Here is a 14,868-nt window from a genome sequence, read left to right on the forward strand (position 1 = left end):
TAAGATTATGATGGTATTATTACGAAACTGAAGGTACATCAATCTTGGAATAGCCCTCATGCATACTAAGGGAAACAAAATTTGACCTGAGGCTGCATTGGCCGAGGTCGTGGGCATGAGAGTTATCCGAGCGGGGAATCCAAGAACATTTCCAGTCGAAAGGAAAGCTATAACGTAGTGATATCCGAATAATGCTCCCAGTTTCCCAATGGGAACGATGTGTGATTAAGAATAGTATCAACTAGCACCAAGGCATCACAACGAATCCATATCTTCTTCTAGCCATGATCAAGAGCTAGGGAGATGGCCAGGAGTACTGCCATGGCCTCAGCTTGCAGAGGGAGCTTGTATCTATCAGAGAGAACGAGGAACGTGATATGGACATGTTTGAATGCTGCCCAGTTCCTGCGATGCATGCTTCATCTGAGGTTCAAGCAGCGTCGGTGAAGATGAAATTCTAGTCCTGGTCAGAGCTGCTCGGCTCTTCTGAAGGTGATCTTGATCAGACTTGGGTTCGAAGTGTGGTAGATCGATCTGATTGAAGTTGTGTTCCCTGTATGCTCGTTTGATCTATTGGAGAGAGTCAGTGGGGTCAGCTGTGATACTAAGACGATATTTATTCCGGAAGAGTCGCAAAGCTCGATTGTCTCATGCCATTCCTCGGCAGTTTCATGCAAGTACACTCATGGAATTATGTTCCTGACAGTTCCCCGACAGTTCTCGACAATCCCTGCCGTTCCCCGGACGATATTTTGATGAATATGTTGCTTAAAGTTGCTCTTGGATAGGGGGTAATTTGTACCTTTTTTTTGGATACCCTGGAATCTGAAAGCCCGACGGATCGGATAAAACTCTACTACCATGAATTTTCTTCATTGATAAGACTCAAATTTGAAATCTTAATTAAAAGAAATAAAATTAAACCGCTTGAACCAACCTTAGTAATTTGTACAATTTTTTTCGGTAGATAATTTGCACACCTTATTTGGGCCACCAATTTAACAGTTTGTTTTCACTCCTCACAAGTACATTAAGGAAGCTGCCCCGCCTCGCCTATAAATCCACGGTCGGAGGCCTTGCTTCGCTGGTAGCCGCTGATTCGAACCATCAAGACTCGCAAAGTCCACATCACGCCAATGAACAGCCCTCCTCATGTAAAGTCAAATCAATACGGTAGACGCGCCAACACCGGAACGCTCCCGGAAATTTCCGCCGCACGGCCTGCCTGTCGTGTCGTCTCCCGTCATCGGAGAACAGTAGCGGAAGTGAAGTGACGAAATCTATTTGAAAACATAGAAATCTCTCCCTCCGCTACCGCTCTTGCCTATATATACGCCGCCCGCCCGATTTCCTCTGCGGTCCCCGGGAAGATGACTCCCAGAGCACTGGTCTCAGTTCGTCACCAGTCGACTCTGCCCAGGTTTTCAGCTGCTTTGCTTCGAGTTCTATATATGGTTGTCAATTCATGCTTGATTTGTCCTGCGTATTTGAATTTGAGATGAGCAAGTACCTTGTCGGGGTAGATTGTTCCATTGGTATGCGGAGCGCGCGAGTATCGGGTTTAGCTCCATTGTTCTTTTTCAAGCTCGTAGTTTTAGCTCTGATGAAATTTGGAGCTCACAAGTATCGGAACGTCGCTTGTGGGGTGTATTCGAACTGGAATGTGTTCTTCATTGTGAAGTTCTTATATTTCCCGAGCGTGACTTTTGCTCGCAACTTTATCAAGATGATTGTATTCAAGACAGTTCAGTAGTCATTGTTAATTTTAGAAGCAGTTTTGATGCAAACTCCTTTTCTCATCCTTATAGGGCCTTAAACCCAGGAGTTTTGTATGATTATTAGAATGTCCCTAATTGCTGCACTGGATAAATAATTTGTGGGTAGCTTGGTTCCTACAAGTTCGGCGTGATAGAGTTTAGTGGGATTAATCCATGCCCCTTACACGTTGTTACGTTCACTAAGCATAAAGGAAGGGAGGGAGGAAAGAAAAAGAGGCATAATTGCTTTTCATTATAGCTCGAAGGTGGGCCTGTTACCTGTAATTGTGGGATTTGATTACTAATGTTATATGATTTTTCTTTGTGTTACTTCTCTGTTCAGAATCACACTACGTTTGTTGTGCATGTGGTGTCTTCTTCATGTTCGGAAGGACCTTAAAACATCTGGCGCTGGGAGGGGGACTCTCTGACTAGTTCTTGTTCATGCGGTACATTTATTAAATTAGAAGTTCATTTTCAAATTATATTCGATCTTTACCTCTAAACACATGCTTGCCTCTTCATGTATTACTGGGTGTTATCATCATTGTTTCGAGAGGGAAAATTGGATACAATTGTTTACATTAAACATGAAATGAGGTTCATCTAATCTGAGTGATGTCATTAGTCCCTGCAAGGATAAAAATATCTGCAAATGCATCTCGTACCACCAGAGTCAGATATGAGCAATTTCAAAAGCTCAATCTTGCCATTTTGCAGTTGTACTGCCTTAAGAAATTCAAAAACCGGTAGATCAAATCAGTGATGCTGTTATTTTCCATTTTGCAGGTTTTCCTTTTGGAAGTTACTATTCTACTGCCTGCTTGTGGTTGGCAAGGCGCGTTTGGAAAATGCCTCAAACGGCTAGTCACCATAGAAGAGACCGACGTTCAATCAAGTACAGGTGGGAGCCACCTGAGGGGGCGACCTTTGAGCTTGCTGAGTTGGTTCAAGAAGAGTGCGTCCCCAACCTTACTGAGGCTCATAAGAACAGACACAGCAGCATTTCTCAGCCCAGGTCATCCAAAATATTGACCACTCCTGAACTCCTCTCAGTAGTTGGCCATGTATTAGATTACACGGGCCGTTCTCTTTCTTTTCTCCAATATAAGGATAATTTAAATGACAAAGTCAATAGCTGTCAGCAAGAGGATATACTAGATCATTTAAAATGGGAAAGGGACTGCAGCGCAGCTGGTTTAGTGAAAAATAAGAGCCTTCATTCGTCAAGTTCCAATCATCTTTTATCGATGGTGCAGCCAAACTTAGACTTCCTTAGGGTATTGTATGGTGTCTCAGCACTTAAGTCTGGCAATGAAAGTTATAGTCATTCGTTGCTTCGAAGGTTTCTGGCTAGGGGCACTAGTATGCCCATCGAACCTTGGGAAGGGAAGGGGCTTTCAACCTTGGAGATATCATACAGACTAGGAGATATTTATGGATGGATGTCTGAATTAGTTCCGGCTAGAGTAAAATCCACTGCCAACACTGCTGTGGATGAAGGCCAAAGGGCTGCTAATTACTTTTCTGGAGTAACAAATAATGGCTGCAAGGACTATAGATTGGGTGAAGGTAGTTCTGAAAAATTTTTGGGCCATGTAGATGCTGATTCTTCTATTAGTTCAGTGCAATCCAAAGATCTAGCCTCAGCTGTGAATGTGGAGTCAGAAATAAATACAAGGCATACTGCATCTTTGCATTCAGATTATCACCTCCAGACTACCAAAAGTCTTGAGGCAGATAGCAGTGCGTCAAATACTTCCAGTTCTAATCTTTATTCAGATTACCATTTGCACGCTTTAGCATTTAGAAGCACTGAATATGATCGACGAAGTTGGAACACTGAGAGTTATGATATCGAGGGCAGAAAGGAGAAATGTGATAATCTTTTTGTTGATGAAGATTATAAGATGAAGACTTGCTTACCCAAACGTGCTAAAGTGGACACTGCTTCGGCTAAGCAAGAACATGCCTTTGCAGGGGCATTTGCAGGGATATTTGTCAGTCTATGTTTACATCCTGTTGATACTGTCAAAACTGTTGTGCAATCTTGCCGTGCTGAGGAGAAGTCTCTTTTCTACATTGGCAGATCAATTGTTTCTGAGAGAGGTAAGCTTTAAGATGAAATATGAACTGTTGAACCTTTCTTGTCTTTGTTCGAGCAAATGGAAATCCATGCATCAGCTTGAAGAAATTGGTCATACATTTTCTTGGCCAGTCATGGATGGACCTTAATGCACTTGGAGCCTTTCTTTCAAAATGTTAATTTTTTGGACATCTGCACATATAATCTGCCATTGAACAAAAGTATCTATAGGCTCACTGATGGTATGCTTCATTCCTGGATCCAGGTTTAACAGGACTATATAGAGGAATTTCAAGTAATATTGCATCGTCAGCTCCAGTATCTGCCATTTATATTTTCACATATGAATCAGTCAAAGGCGCTTTACTTCCCCATTTTCCCAAGGTATCTCTAGCTTGTTTCTTTTGAGGAACTCATTCCTTTGCCATTCCACTCTTGTCTCATTGTACATGTATTACAATTTTGTGGAATTGGGATGGTAGAGACAAAGGATGTTTTTGGAAAAAAAAATACCGGTTCTCATGGAGAATCATAGTGTAATCGGTTTCTTGCTTGCAGGAGTATTATTCTGTGGCCCATTGTCTCGCCGGCGGGTGTGCAAGTGTGGCCACCTCCTTCGTCTTTACTCCAAGTGAGCGCATTAAGCAACAGCTGCAAGTCGGTTCACACTATCATAACTGCTGGTATTTAACCCTGTTATACCACCCTTGTACTGTTTTAATTTATGCTTGCTCCTTTGAAAGTTAGCATTAGAAGCATCCACATGTCCTTTTAATGTCATTCTGGGGACTGAACGCTTTTCTATGTCATTCGCTATTTATTTCTCTATATTTTGCAGGGATGCATTGGTCGGCATTATCAGGAAAGGTGGTTTGCCCTCATTGTATGCGGGATGGGGAGCTGTGCTTTGTAGAAATATACCACACTCTGTTATTAAGGTGACTAAGATCTAAGATCATCAATTGTATGCACTGTTCGGGATGCCTGGTTTTGGTTTAAAACCTTGATCTCGATCCTTATTATTTCATATTTCTTTCAGTTGAAAAGATTTTTCACAAGCGTGTTTCACATTTGCAGTTTTATACATATGAAACCTTAAAGGAATGGATGCTTTCGTCAGTGCAACCTGCTGGTCAACCAAGCACCTTACAAACGGTTTGTCCCTCGCCCTGGATTTCGGTGCGCATCTGCGAGTTCACTATTCACCTTTAAGTAATTGTGCCTTCGTTTTATTTCCTCTAATTCTGCAGCTTGTTTGTGGAGGACTTGCTGGATCTACAGCTGCCTTGTTCACAACTCCTTTTGATGTGGTGAAGACCCGATTACAGACACAGGTTCGTGTTACACTATCTATGTAGTTATGGATAAAATAAAGTATAAAGCCTTACTGACAGACTGTTCCCCTACTCATTAATGTGTGGATGTTGCAGAAACCTGGTTCAGTTTGTCAGTATGATGGGGTGTTCCATGCCCTTCGAGAAATCAGCACACGTGAAGGTCTGAAAGGCCTTTACAGGTATTCCCTTTCTTCGTCAGAAGATCACACGATGCTTAATACTATACGAGTCAGATTAACTTTGATCCTTCTCCCCTTTCCCTCTACGATGAACCAGGGGATTGACTCCAAGGTTGGTCATGTATATTACTCAAGGAGCGCTGTTCTTTGCATCATATGAGTTCTTCAAGAGTCTATTCAATTTGAATGAGCCACGACTTAACAATGGCCATAGAGTACAACGTGCAGAAACTAAGGAAGGTCTGGTGAGGCCGATAGATTTGCCATTCCGTTCACCATCCTCTTCAGCAGAGGCAGCTTCTTCGTCATAAGGGCACCGACATTGCAATAAAACCGGGCAAACCAAGGTTTTCAGCAGTTTCTGTGACATACTTGTGTTGTCAGAACCGGGAATCTCGCTGCACAATAGAGCGTCTTAGAGATGTAATTTATCGTTCATCAATGTAATTTTACTTAATTTTGTTTAAATTTTTTCATTCATTGATATAATTCTTGTCGAACTTATGTTACATGGTTACATATTCATTTTGTCAATTTTTTTTCCCTTTTTGTTGCACTACTTTTATAGGTCCCTATTAATCCATATTCCAATCAGATCAATCACTAAGGAGCAAAGCTTTTCGAATAACAAATGTTTCACTATTTTATTTGCTAACTGAGTGACAAAGCATTAACTTTGAGCAACACATTATTAAATAGCAAATGCTTGAGGTGGTGTGGCAAAGGCTTAACTTATTACTACACAAACCATTAACATGACCATACTCATAGCATGTCTAATATATGGAGACATTATTGATTATCATTTTGCCGAAGGGGAAAGAATTATGGGATTAAATCTGCACCAATTTCATATTACATATTAATTAAAGCGGAAACATCCGCCAACAAGGTCGTTGTAGTATAGTGGTGAGTATTCCCGCCTGTCACGCGGGTGACCCGGGTTCGATCCCCGGCAACGGCGTTTTGCACTTGTTTATTTTGTATTTTCCAATTACGTTCTTTCACTGTATAATAAGACTTTCCATTTACTCGTTACACTGTCATATTTCGAGACTGAACATATTATCCTTAACCTTATGGAAATGGTCCTTCCGATTCCGAGTTCCGACCAAGGTTTCCGAACTTGGTTCAGAGTCTGGCTCTATGCGCGTTACCCACCACAACTCTACCAGTCCCCACCAAAAGAAAAAAGGAAGTGCAAACAGTTTAAATTTTTCTTGCACATACTGCAGAATAATAATTAAGCAACAACATTTTGTAATCCCTGTTTTTACTCCCTTACTATTGACAGCATTGCAGCATTCCCATCCCCTACATGTGTATCCGGAACTGTAAAAAACAAACTCAAATGTTACAGAAAGAATCCCGGTACCACCTCTGTGGTGACCCATATTGCATCATCCTATATCACTTGGAAACTCCGACCCCCGCACCCCCAGCCCCCACCATCAAAGCTTCCGTTCATGGCAGATTTGGGTGGAAATGCCTCTCATAATTTTGATCCAGTTGAGCTGTAGAGTGGCTTACCAAGCCAAACCTTTGGGTTGTTCTCGTCACACATCTCTGGTATCTTTTTATCTGTTCTGATCGTCCATCCAAGACTGTTCCAAGAAGAGGCTGCTCATCCTTTTACCCGGAAAGTGACTTCTTTTTGCCTTACACTCGAGCTATCGGAGAGAAGGGCGGGTTGAGCAGGTAAGAGGTCGGAACATCTTGTACCTTCTTCAGGATACCTTTGTCCTCCGCAACTGCTTCGATTAGGTTCTTCACTTCCTCTTCAATGAGCGTCTTCAGGGAGTTGCACTGTGAGAGCTCCCTACTGTTCTGTCCTGAAGAGGCAGAGACTTCAGCACCATGAAACATTGCAACACAGATCGAGAATGCCTGTAATGAGGACAGTTGTGCGTGGAAATCGACCGAGTAATGTCCTTCTTCCATGAAAGTGATGGACAACGCTGGGGTCACATCTTTAGATCCCTGTCAGATAGAAAGAATGAGAATGGATTGGAGTTTGATAAGATAGATTATGCACTTAAAGAGTCGCCAAAAATGACAAATTTTTCCTCGAGAATCCTATGCTGATAAAAGCAGATCAATTCAATGTTCTCTTCATTTCAGGAATTAAGAACTGAATTCCATGCATGTCATAAAGGAACAAGAAAAACGATAAATCCACAAGTTAGTGCATGAATTGATTGAGCCAAAGTATCACAGTAGGTCTAGATTAATGCTACTTTTCACCTAATTCTCCTACATCAATGAAGCTCAAACTCCGGTGACAAGCATTAGTAGCTAAGCATATCGACCCATAAAATTGAAAAGCACGAACACATAAAGCAGATTGAGATAAAACACTGGGGACATTGAAAGAGTATTATAAAAACCTTATGTTTGCTCCAATGATATATGACAAGCTGTCCATTTAGTGAAATATGGAGTAGAAGTTAGAGGGAACTGAATTCACAGTGTGAAGATAAATCTAATCTCACCTGAACATATAGTTCCAATGGCCGCTGGTTCATCCTCTCCATAATTTTCTGATCTTCGAGCGGTCGGCCACTTAGGCAGCCTAGAACAGTAAGCGGGCAGCCCATGTCCCATCCACCACAATCGCAGCCTCCGCCCGATCTCCACCTTTCCAACAATGATGATGGGCCTGGACCTGGCCCAGGACCAGAACTATCACTCTCGGGCCGCCCGTGACTTCCACTCTGTATTACCACAGTGACTTTTTCATCAGGGCCATTGTACAGAAATCTCTCTCTTCTCTCGCAAGGAACCTCGATAACAACAGCTGCAATCTCAAGGTCTGAATGTGGATCACCCGACTTCAAAGGAATTGAATCCACTGAGCCAAAATCTCCATGCCCAACTGATCCAGAGCTTGAACTTTGAGGAGATCTAATGCCGGGCAAAGAGTTGGATCTTTCTTGAGCTGTGCTTCGTCGTGCTTGGGCAATATCGTGGAGAACAGATTCCATCACCAAAGAATTGTGAAATCCTCCATTGTTCTTCAACTCCGAATGTAAATAACACGAAACTTGCATCTGGCCCACAATTGTTGAGTACTTCTCAGCAGACTCCCATCCCAGTCCTACACTCCTTTTCCGACTGTTCAATGAATGAAAAGTGTAGACACAATTGAAGGAATTACTCTTGTCATTCCCTTTCCATGTCTTGGCAAGAAAAACATCTTCCGAACCCTTCACTGAGAAGTCAAAGTACGGGTCCTCATGATTGTCCTTTCCCCCCAGTTTAAGGATCCCGTGTAGGTGAATCGGAGAATTTGTTACCGCTGAATTTGCACTATTAGTCTTTGGAGCTTGAGTCTCAGTTTCGCAATTCTTTTCCGCAATTGAAACATCATTGGGAGGGGATGTTATGTCTGTTATCTTGTTGACCTTTTCGATTGTCCTAAGCTCCCTATATTCTCGGGCATGAACCGGGGGGTTCCGAAGAGACTTAGACTTCACTAGAGGATCAAACATCTTTCTGATGGGACTGAACCGAACTTTTGAACTCGCCCTTCCACTCTCTAGGCTAGAAGGTGAATGGGGCAATTGCAACTTTGCTGTTAATGATTTTGGGAAAGGGCGAACTGCTTCCATTTCTCGGATTCCATTACCATCATTAACGCGACTGACGATCTCATCACACCTAAATTTAACATTCTCTTTCAAATCTCTTTGCGAACTTTCGGCAACTTCAACAGAAGGAGAGTTTCTACTAACCTCGGAGCTCATCAGAGAAATCACTGACGAAGATCGCTTCCTTGGGCTTCCCTCATCTGAGCTGCACAAAGAATCTACAATACTCAAGCAAGAAGTAGTGTCACTGCCCCTCGAGATTTCAATCTTCTTTCTCTCCTCAACCATCCCCGAACTCCTCATCTCAATCTTTCTGCGCTCAGTGGTCCCCATATTCTTTGTCCTCCGAATCTCTCTTGAGGTCCGATATACTGAGGCTCGCTTCAGCTCTACTTTGCCCTCGATCCCTGAGGGCCTAGAAGGTACACTCTTGCACGAAACACTACGGAAGCGGCTGAAATCGATCTCAAGAAAGTCTTCATTGAGGTTCAGCAGATCATCTCTAAGGACAGGTTTTATTGATGAATTGGAATTCCTCTTCTTGATGCTCGAGCGGTGATGCCGATGAGACGGAAGAAGAACAGTCTTAGGGCTGTGACCCACAGTGCAGGTCTTCCCGAAATCCAACTCCATCTCCATCCCCATCTACAAATCTACAGTTCTGTGAAAATCAAAGGAAACCAGTTAACTTCCAACCAGGGAAATTTTTCGAGCCATTTGGCTACCCGATGGCTGAGGGACTCTGGTCATGGATTCATAGTCTTATAAGAATGGTGCATAACTAAGGTGCTGCTAATTTAGAGGATGTGAAAGGTACTGAAATATTTCAAACAAAAACATTTATACATTGCACAAAAAATGTCCCTTTTGAAATTTATAAGGGCTCAATGCACTCGATCTGCAATTAGAAAGAACTGTTTCCCTTCTCAAGTACAGAAAAGGCAATCACTCTACACTGCAGGGACCAATATTGTAATACTACTCATCATTCAACGACAAAATGCACATAAGAACATCAGTAAAAGCAAACATAGAGGCTTAAAATAAGACATATAATTAGTAGAATTCATAAAACAACTGAAATAGTCCAACCAAACAACTAAATAAAGCGAAGTCGGCCCCAGGCTTATGATCTTACTAAAATGAGAGCATTCTGCAGCAGAGGTTCGAGCTCCATATTCGAACCAGGACTTAGAGATCGAAGAATACAAGCGAAAAGAAAACCGACTCTTGATCTCCCAGAAAGCATTGAAAATGCTACATGTAAAGATTAGCAGAAAAGCAGTGTCTTTAACTTCACTTGCATTCCAAGACTAGGAATAATCTCAAGAGAGAGGATTAGAGAAAAGATTCAAGCTTGGGCCATACCCACTAGATCTCAGAGGAGTGAGGTTGAAGCAAGACCCCACAAGTTGCAGCTGGAAGCAATAATGCCCATTAAAGCACTTGAAACTCTCGAGCTCAATGCCTTTTGGTGAATCAAATCTACAGTGAGACAAGCAATCCAAAGGGGAACAGAAGAAACCCTTCAAAGTCAGCTTCTACTGGGAGCCCTGTGATAGGGGACACTGTTTTAGAGTTCCCAAGTAATCAGCCAGAGGAGAGAGAAAATAGAGAGAGAAAGAAAGTGACCATGGAGAAAGACAGAAAGATACAGAAGCTTGACCCAAGCCATGGAAGAGGGCAAGAGCAGTAAAGCAAGCAGACATAAACACACGCGCTCAAAAAACAAACATAGAGAGAGAAAAGGTGTGTTAGAGAGAGAGAGAGAGAGAGTGAGTGAGAGTGAGGTAAGCCAATGATAGATGGGAATGCATGCCTTGCTATGTCCTTAAAGTGAAGATCTTTCACACTCTCTCATGAGAGGGAGAGTGCTGCAAAAGAGAGACAGGGAGCTGCCAAGCCTCCGTCCATTGTCTGTTACAATTATGTGCCTATGTCACGGTCACAAGAAGGAAAAAGGGCAAAAATATATATATATATATATATATATATTTTTAGCTTTCTTTTCATCGTTTTATTAGAAAACGAAGTAGATCATCAGCATCAAAATGAATGCTTGCAAGTGCATCGGCAAACCAGTGCTGTGGCAATGCTTTCAATTTTGAAATTAAGATCTTTTAACTCCTCGAGATATTAATAACAATTTAAATAACTATTCATGATAGTGATTCTTGATTTCTGTTCCTCATTTATGTGACTGAGAAAATCGGAATGCTTTCAATCTCTCTCTTCCCCCCTTACGAACTTAAGCGAGTCCGTATTAGAAATTCAAATATGACCCAAAAGAATATTTTTCTTGATGGTATGGTGAAAATGGTTCTATATCATTTCTTTTCTTTTTCATGGCTATAATAATTATCCAGGCCCTTTTGATTTGGGTGGCAGTTAATTTTTCCAATGACAACCATGCCCCTGTATAAAACCTAGGGCAATCAAATAGTCATGGGCATTTTGGGTATTTCGGCATTAAAAGGGCAGAGGTTGATTGAGCAAAATCGATCACAAAAAGGTTTTTGATGCCCGGAAGGATCCAACTCCGCTCTGCACCAAAGTTTGCATTTATTTTTATGAAAAAAGCCCAGAGAGGGGTTGAGGAGATCGAGACATGATTCCAAAACCATTGAATTTTGTTTATGGTAAGATCCATGCATTAATTCAAAATTTATTTATTAATTATAACTGTTCCCAATTCCAATAATTAGGAATTAAATATTCCAAATTGAAGATTTGGACAGAAATTTACGGATCGCCACCAGGAGGGAGTAAAATGACCTTCAAGTCCCACAAAGAACTTCAGAAGCCCCTAGTTAATGGATCCACATGTACACGGATGGGAAGAAACCGAGTCCGGTCCGATCTTGAACCTCCCCAACTGCCTCCTTTTGGTAATGCAAATTGGCCCCAGAGGTAAAAGTTGCTTCACGTGCCTCTTTCGGGTAATCTTCTTCCCGAGCTTGTTATGCATGGGGACTTGGCAACCGGCTCAGAACCTTCGAATTGGTCGGTCTAGTTCGCATCGCAGTACATTCGCCTCCATTTGTCAAGACAGAACATGCTCTCTTGACTTTGCAATTGCTCCTCTTCGGCCTCTGATTGCCTTCGTACTAGTACTGATATGTGCCAAGAAGATGTGCGCGTGAGATAAATACTGGAATTCTCACTGAATTTAGAGCACACAATTAACAGCGGAAGTAAAAATTTATGATTACCTCCGGCCATTGATTTTAACTGTGGTATCTGAGAGATTTGATTGTAACTCGTACGTAGTCACCAAATGATCCACGAGCCTAGCGAACAATCATGAATAGTATTTCGAATTCACTTGAGACTCCTGGAACTCTTACAATAATCGGAAATCTTCTAAACTCTCGGTGATCTCACATAGATAGTGTGTGTGACCTCACCAATCACTGATCAATGTATATACATAACTCAGCCGTCTCCCATCATAATGGCAACGTAATCATGGAATGAGGGATAATAAATGGGATAATCATTGGGATCTATACTAAAATGAGGACCACACATTTAAAGATCACAATTCCAACATTCTCCCACTTGATCCAAAAATTTTAATATCTAGACGCTCAAATCCCCATTTCCAACTTTAGAAGAAATAAGATACACGAATTGTGGCGACAAGTCCTCTTAGAGCAAGAATTACCTTGCATGAATCACGATGCGTCTCATTCCTTCAACCTCAAACCAAAACTTTATGAATAAACCCTATGTTTATTCTAGGTCCAACTTTAATTGTTATTCCTCGCAAACCATATATGCACATCCATATGAGAAATAAACCGAATAAGAGTGTCAATACAAATACAAGGTTCGTACAACTATTACTACATAGTGGAACCAAGTCCCATGCGATCCACATGATCCTTGAACCCCTTAGTTGGCATGCCTTTCGTCAAAGGATCAGTCATCATCAATTCAGTGCCAACGTGCTCAATGACCACTTTATTCTCTTTCACACGTTCCCTAATGGCTAAGTACTTTATGTCGATGTGTTTACTTCCACTTCCACTTCCATGGTTCTTAGCCAATTGTACAGCAGTTGAATTATCATAGTATATTTTTAATGGCCTAGCAATAGAATACAATTCTAAGCCATGAAATGGAACTCTTCAACTACACACCATGTGAGGTAGCCTCAGAGCAAGCGACGAACTAAGCCTCAGTAGTAGATGTAGCGGTCAAAGTCCGCTTGAGCTTCCCCATGAAATAGCTCTGCCGACCATCATAAAGATGTTTCCTAATGTCGATTTCTATGAGTCAACACAACCAGCGAAGTCTGAGTCAGAGTAGCTTACCACCTCAAGAACATCGATCCGTCCATACATGAGCATATAATTCTTGGTCCCTTTCAGATACCTCATGACTTTCTTTGCTGCCTTCCAATGGTCCAATCCTGGATTACTCTAATATCTGCCTAACATTCCCACAACAAATGCAATATCATGCCTTTTACAAACTTGAGCATACATAAAGCTACTACCAAACGAAGCATATGGGATGTTTGCCATTTGTTCTCGTTCTAGATCATTTTTAGGGCAGTGGTTTAATTGAACCCATCACCCTTCACAATGCGTGCTGCACTCGGCGAATAATCCTTCATCTAAAATCTCTCAAAGACCTTATTGATATAAGTTTCCTGCAACAAACCTAAGATACCGTGAGGTCTGTCCCTATGGATCTTAATCTCAATGACATAAGATACCTCACCCATATCCTTCAAATCAAAAATTTTAGAATGAAATTGTTTCACCTCATGTAGCACGCCCTTATTATTGGTGCAACAAAATGGAAGAACTTTCATCCATAACATATCTTTTAATACTCGCTCGAACATTCATAGCATTGTAAATGGAATCATCTTGTAAATAGATTTGGAAAAAATCATCTAACATAGTACCAATCGCAACAAAATCAGATTTGTAATATAAATTACATAACGAACTGAAAATTTGAACGAATATCCCAAAGGTACAAGTCTGGATACTGAAATTAAATTTTGAGAAAAATTTGGAACATAAAAGGTCTTTTCTAAATATAAGATAAAACCGGAACTTAAAACAAGCTTGCACGTTCCAACGGCCTCGACATTTGAGCGCACTCTATTCCCCGTATAGATACAATGCTCATTGACCGCTGGCTTCCAAAGGCTTAGAAAGCCTTGCAAGGTATTGGAAATATGGATTGTAGAACCAAAATCAATTCACCATGTGTTATGACAAATGTCAGCCATATTTGATTCATAACAAACTAGAGAGATTGATAAACCTTTCTTTTCAAGCCACTTTCTATATATGACACAATCCTTCTTAATATGCCCTTTCTTTTTTATAGAATTAACACTTAAACTCTTTCTTTATGTCACCCTGAATGAGCGCTTTGCCCTTATCCTTATGCTTGGCTTATGTCTTCTTCCTCTTCCCTTGTGTAGCCAAATGCGCACCCTCACCTATCTCAACAGGTAGCCTCCCCTCCTTTTGCACACACATGGCCAAAAGCTCATTAATTGACCATTTCTCCTTATGAGTGTTATAACATATCTTAAAGGTCCTGTGTTATTGTGGCAGGGAGTTCAAAAAGAAGTGCATTAGGAAGGATTTAGACATATCAACCTCAAGTTTCTATAATTGGGCCGCAATATCTCTCATCCTCATGATGTGCTCACTACTCCCTTGACTCCAGTGAGTCTCATGGATGATAACTGAGTCATAAGAGTGCTAGCAAAGGCCTTATCTGAAGACTCAAACTACTCATCTATGGCCTTCAGTAAATCCTTAACATTATTACGCTTTCCAATGGAATCGATTATGCTAGTAGGTGAACGTGTTCTTATAAACATCATGCAAATGCGATTAGATCGCTCCCATATTTTCATAAAGAGCTACCTCAGTTGGAGTG

The 14,868-nt window shown here is 41.4% G+C and overlaps 2 protein-coding genes and 1 non-coding gene across 5 annotated transcripts; 2 read left to right on the plus strand and 1 right to left on the minus strand.

Annotated features, from left to right (window-relative positions):
* Positions 1–1,089: 1,089 nt before the first annotated feature.
* On the plus strand, positions 1,090–5,918 carry LOC116203908. The gene is made up of 10 exons (XM_031535882.1): positions 1,090–1,420; positions 2,101–2,206; positions 2,547–3,866; positions 4,109–4,227; positions 4,402–4,526; positions 4,682–4,781; positions 4,921–4,998; positions 5,094–5,177; positions 5,274–5,359; positions 5,457–5,918. The coding sequence occupies exons 3-10, from the start codon at positions 2,609–2,611 to the stop codon at positions 5,668–5,670; spliced, it is 2,064 nt and encodes a 687-aa protein (XP_031391742.1). The 5' UTR covers positions 1,090–1,420; positions 2,101–2,206; positions 2,547–2,608; the 3' UTR covers positions 5,671–5,918.
* Positions 5,919–6,251: 333 nt separating this feature from the next.
* TRNAD-GUC lies at positions 6,252–6,323 on the plus strand. The gene has a single exon. It is a non-coding gene; the product is annotated as a tRNA-Asp (tRNA).
* A 231-nt stretch (positions 6,324–6,554) lies between these two features.
* LOC116203909 lies at positions 6,555–10,810 on the minus strand. Of its 3 annotated transcripts, XM_031535884.1 has the most exons (4): positions 10,582–10,810; positions 10,318–10,502; positions 7,852–9,610; positions 6,555–7,339 (listed from the first exon to the last, which is right to left on the minus strand). In XM_031535884.1, exons 3-4 carry the CDS (start codon positions 9,592–9,594, stop codon positions 7,019–7,021), a joined length of 2,064 nt encoding a protein of 687 aa, XP_031391744.1. In that variant the 5' UTR covers positions 9,595–9,610; positions 10,318–10,502; positions 10,582–10,810; the 3' UTR covers positions 6,555–7,018. The 3 variants fall into 3 exon arrangements, with proteins under 3 accessions (XP_031391744.1, XP_031391743.1, XP_031391745.1); XM_031535883.1 differs by having other exon boundaries at positions 10,318–10,810; XM_031535885.1 differs by lacking the exons at positions 10,318–10,502; positions 10,582–10,810 and adding an exon at positions 10,088–10,267.
* Positions 10,811–14,868: the final 4,058 nt, after the last annotated feature.

The sequence above is a fragment of the Punica granatum genome, chromosome 4, assembly GCF_007655135.1.
Source record: "Punica granatum isolate Tunisia-2019 chromosome 4, ASM765513v2, whole genome shotgun sequence".
In the NCBI taxonomy this organism is placed as follows: domain Eukaryota; kingdom Viridiplantae; phylum Streptophyta; class Magnoliopsida; order Myrtales; family Lythraceae; genus Punica; species Punica granatum.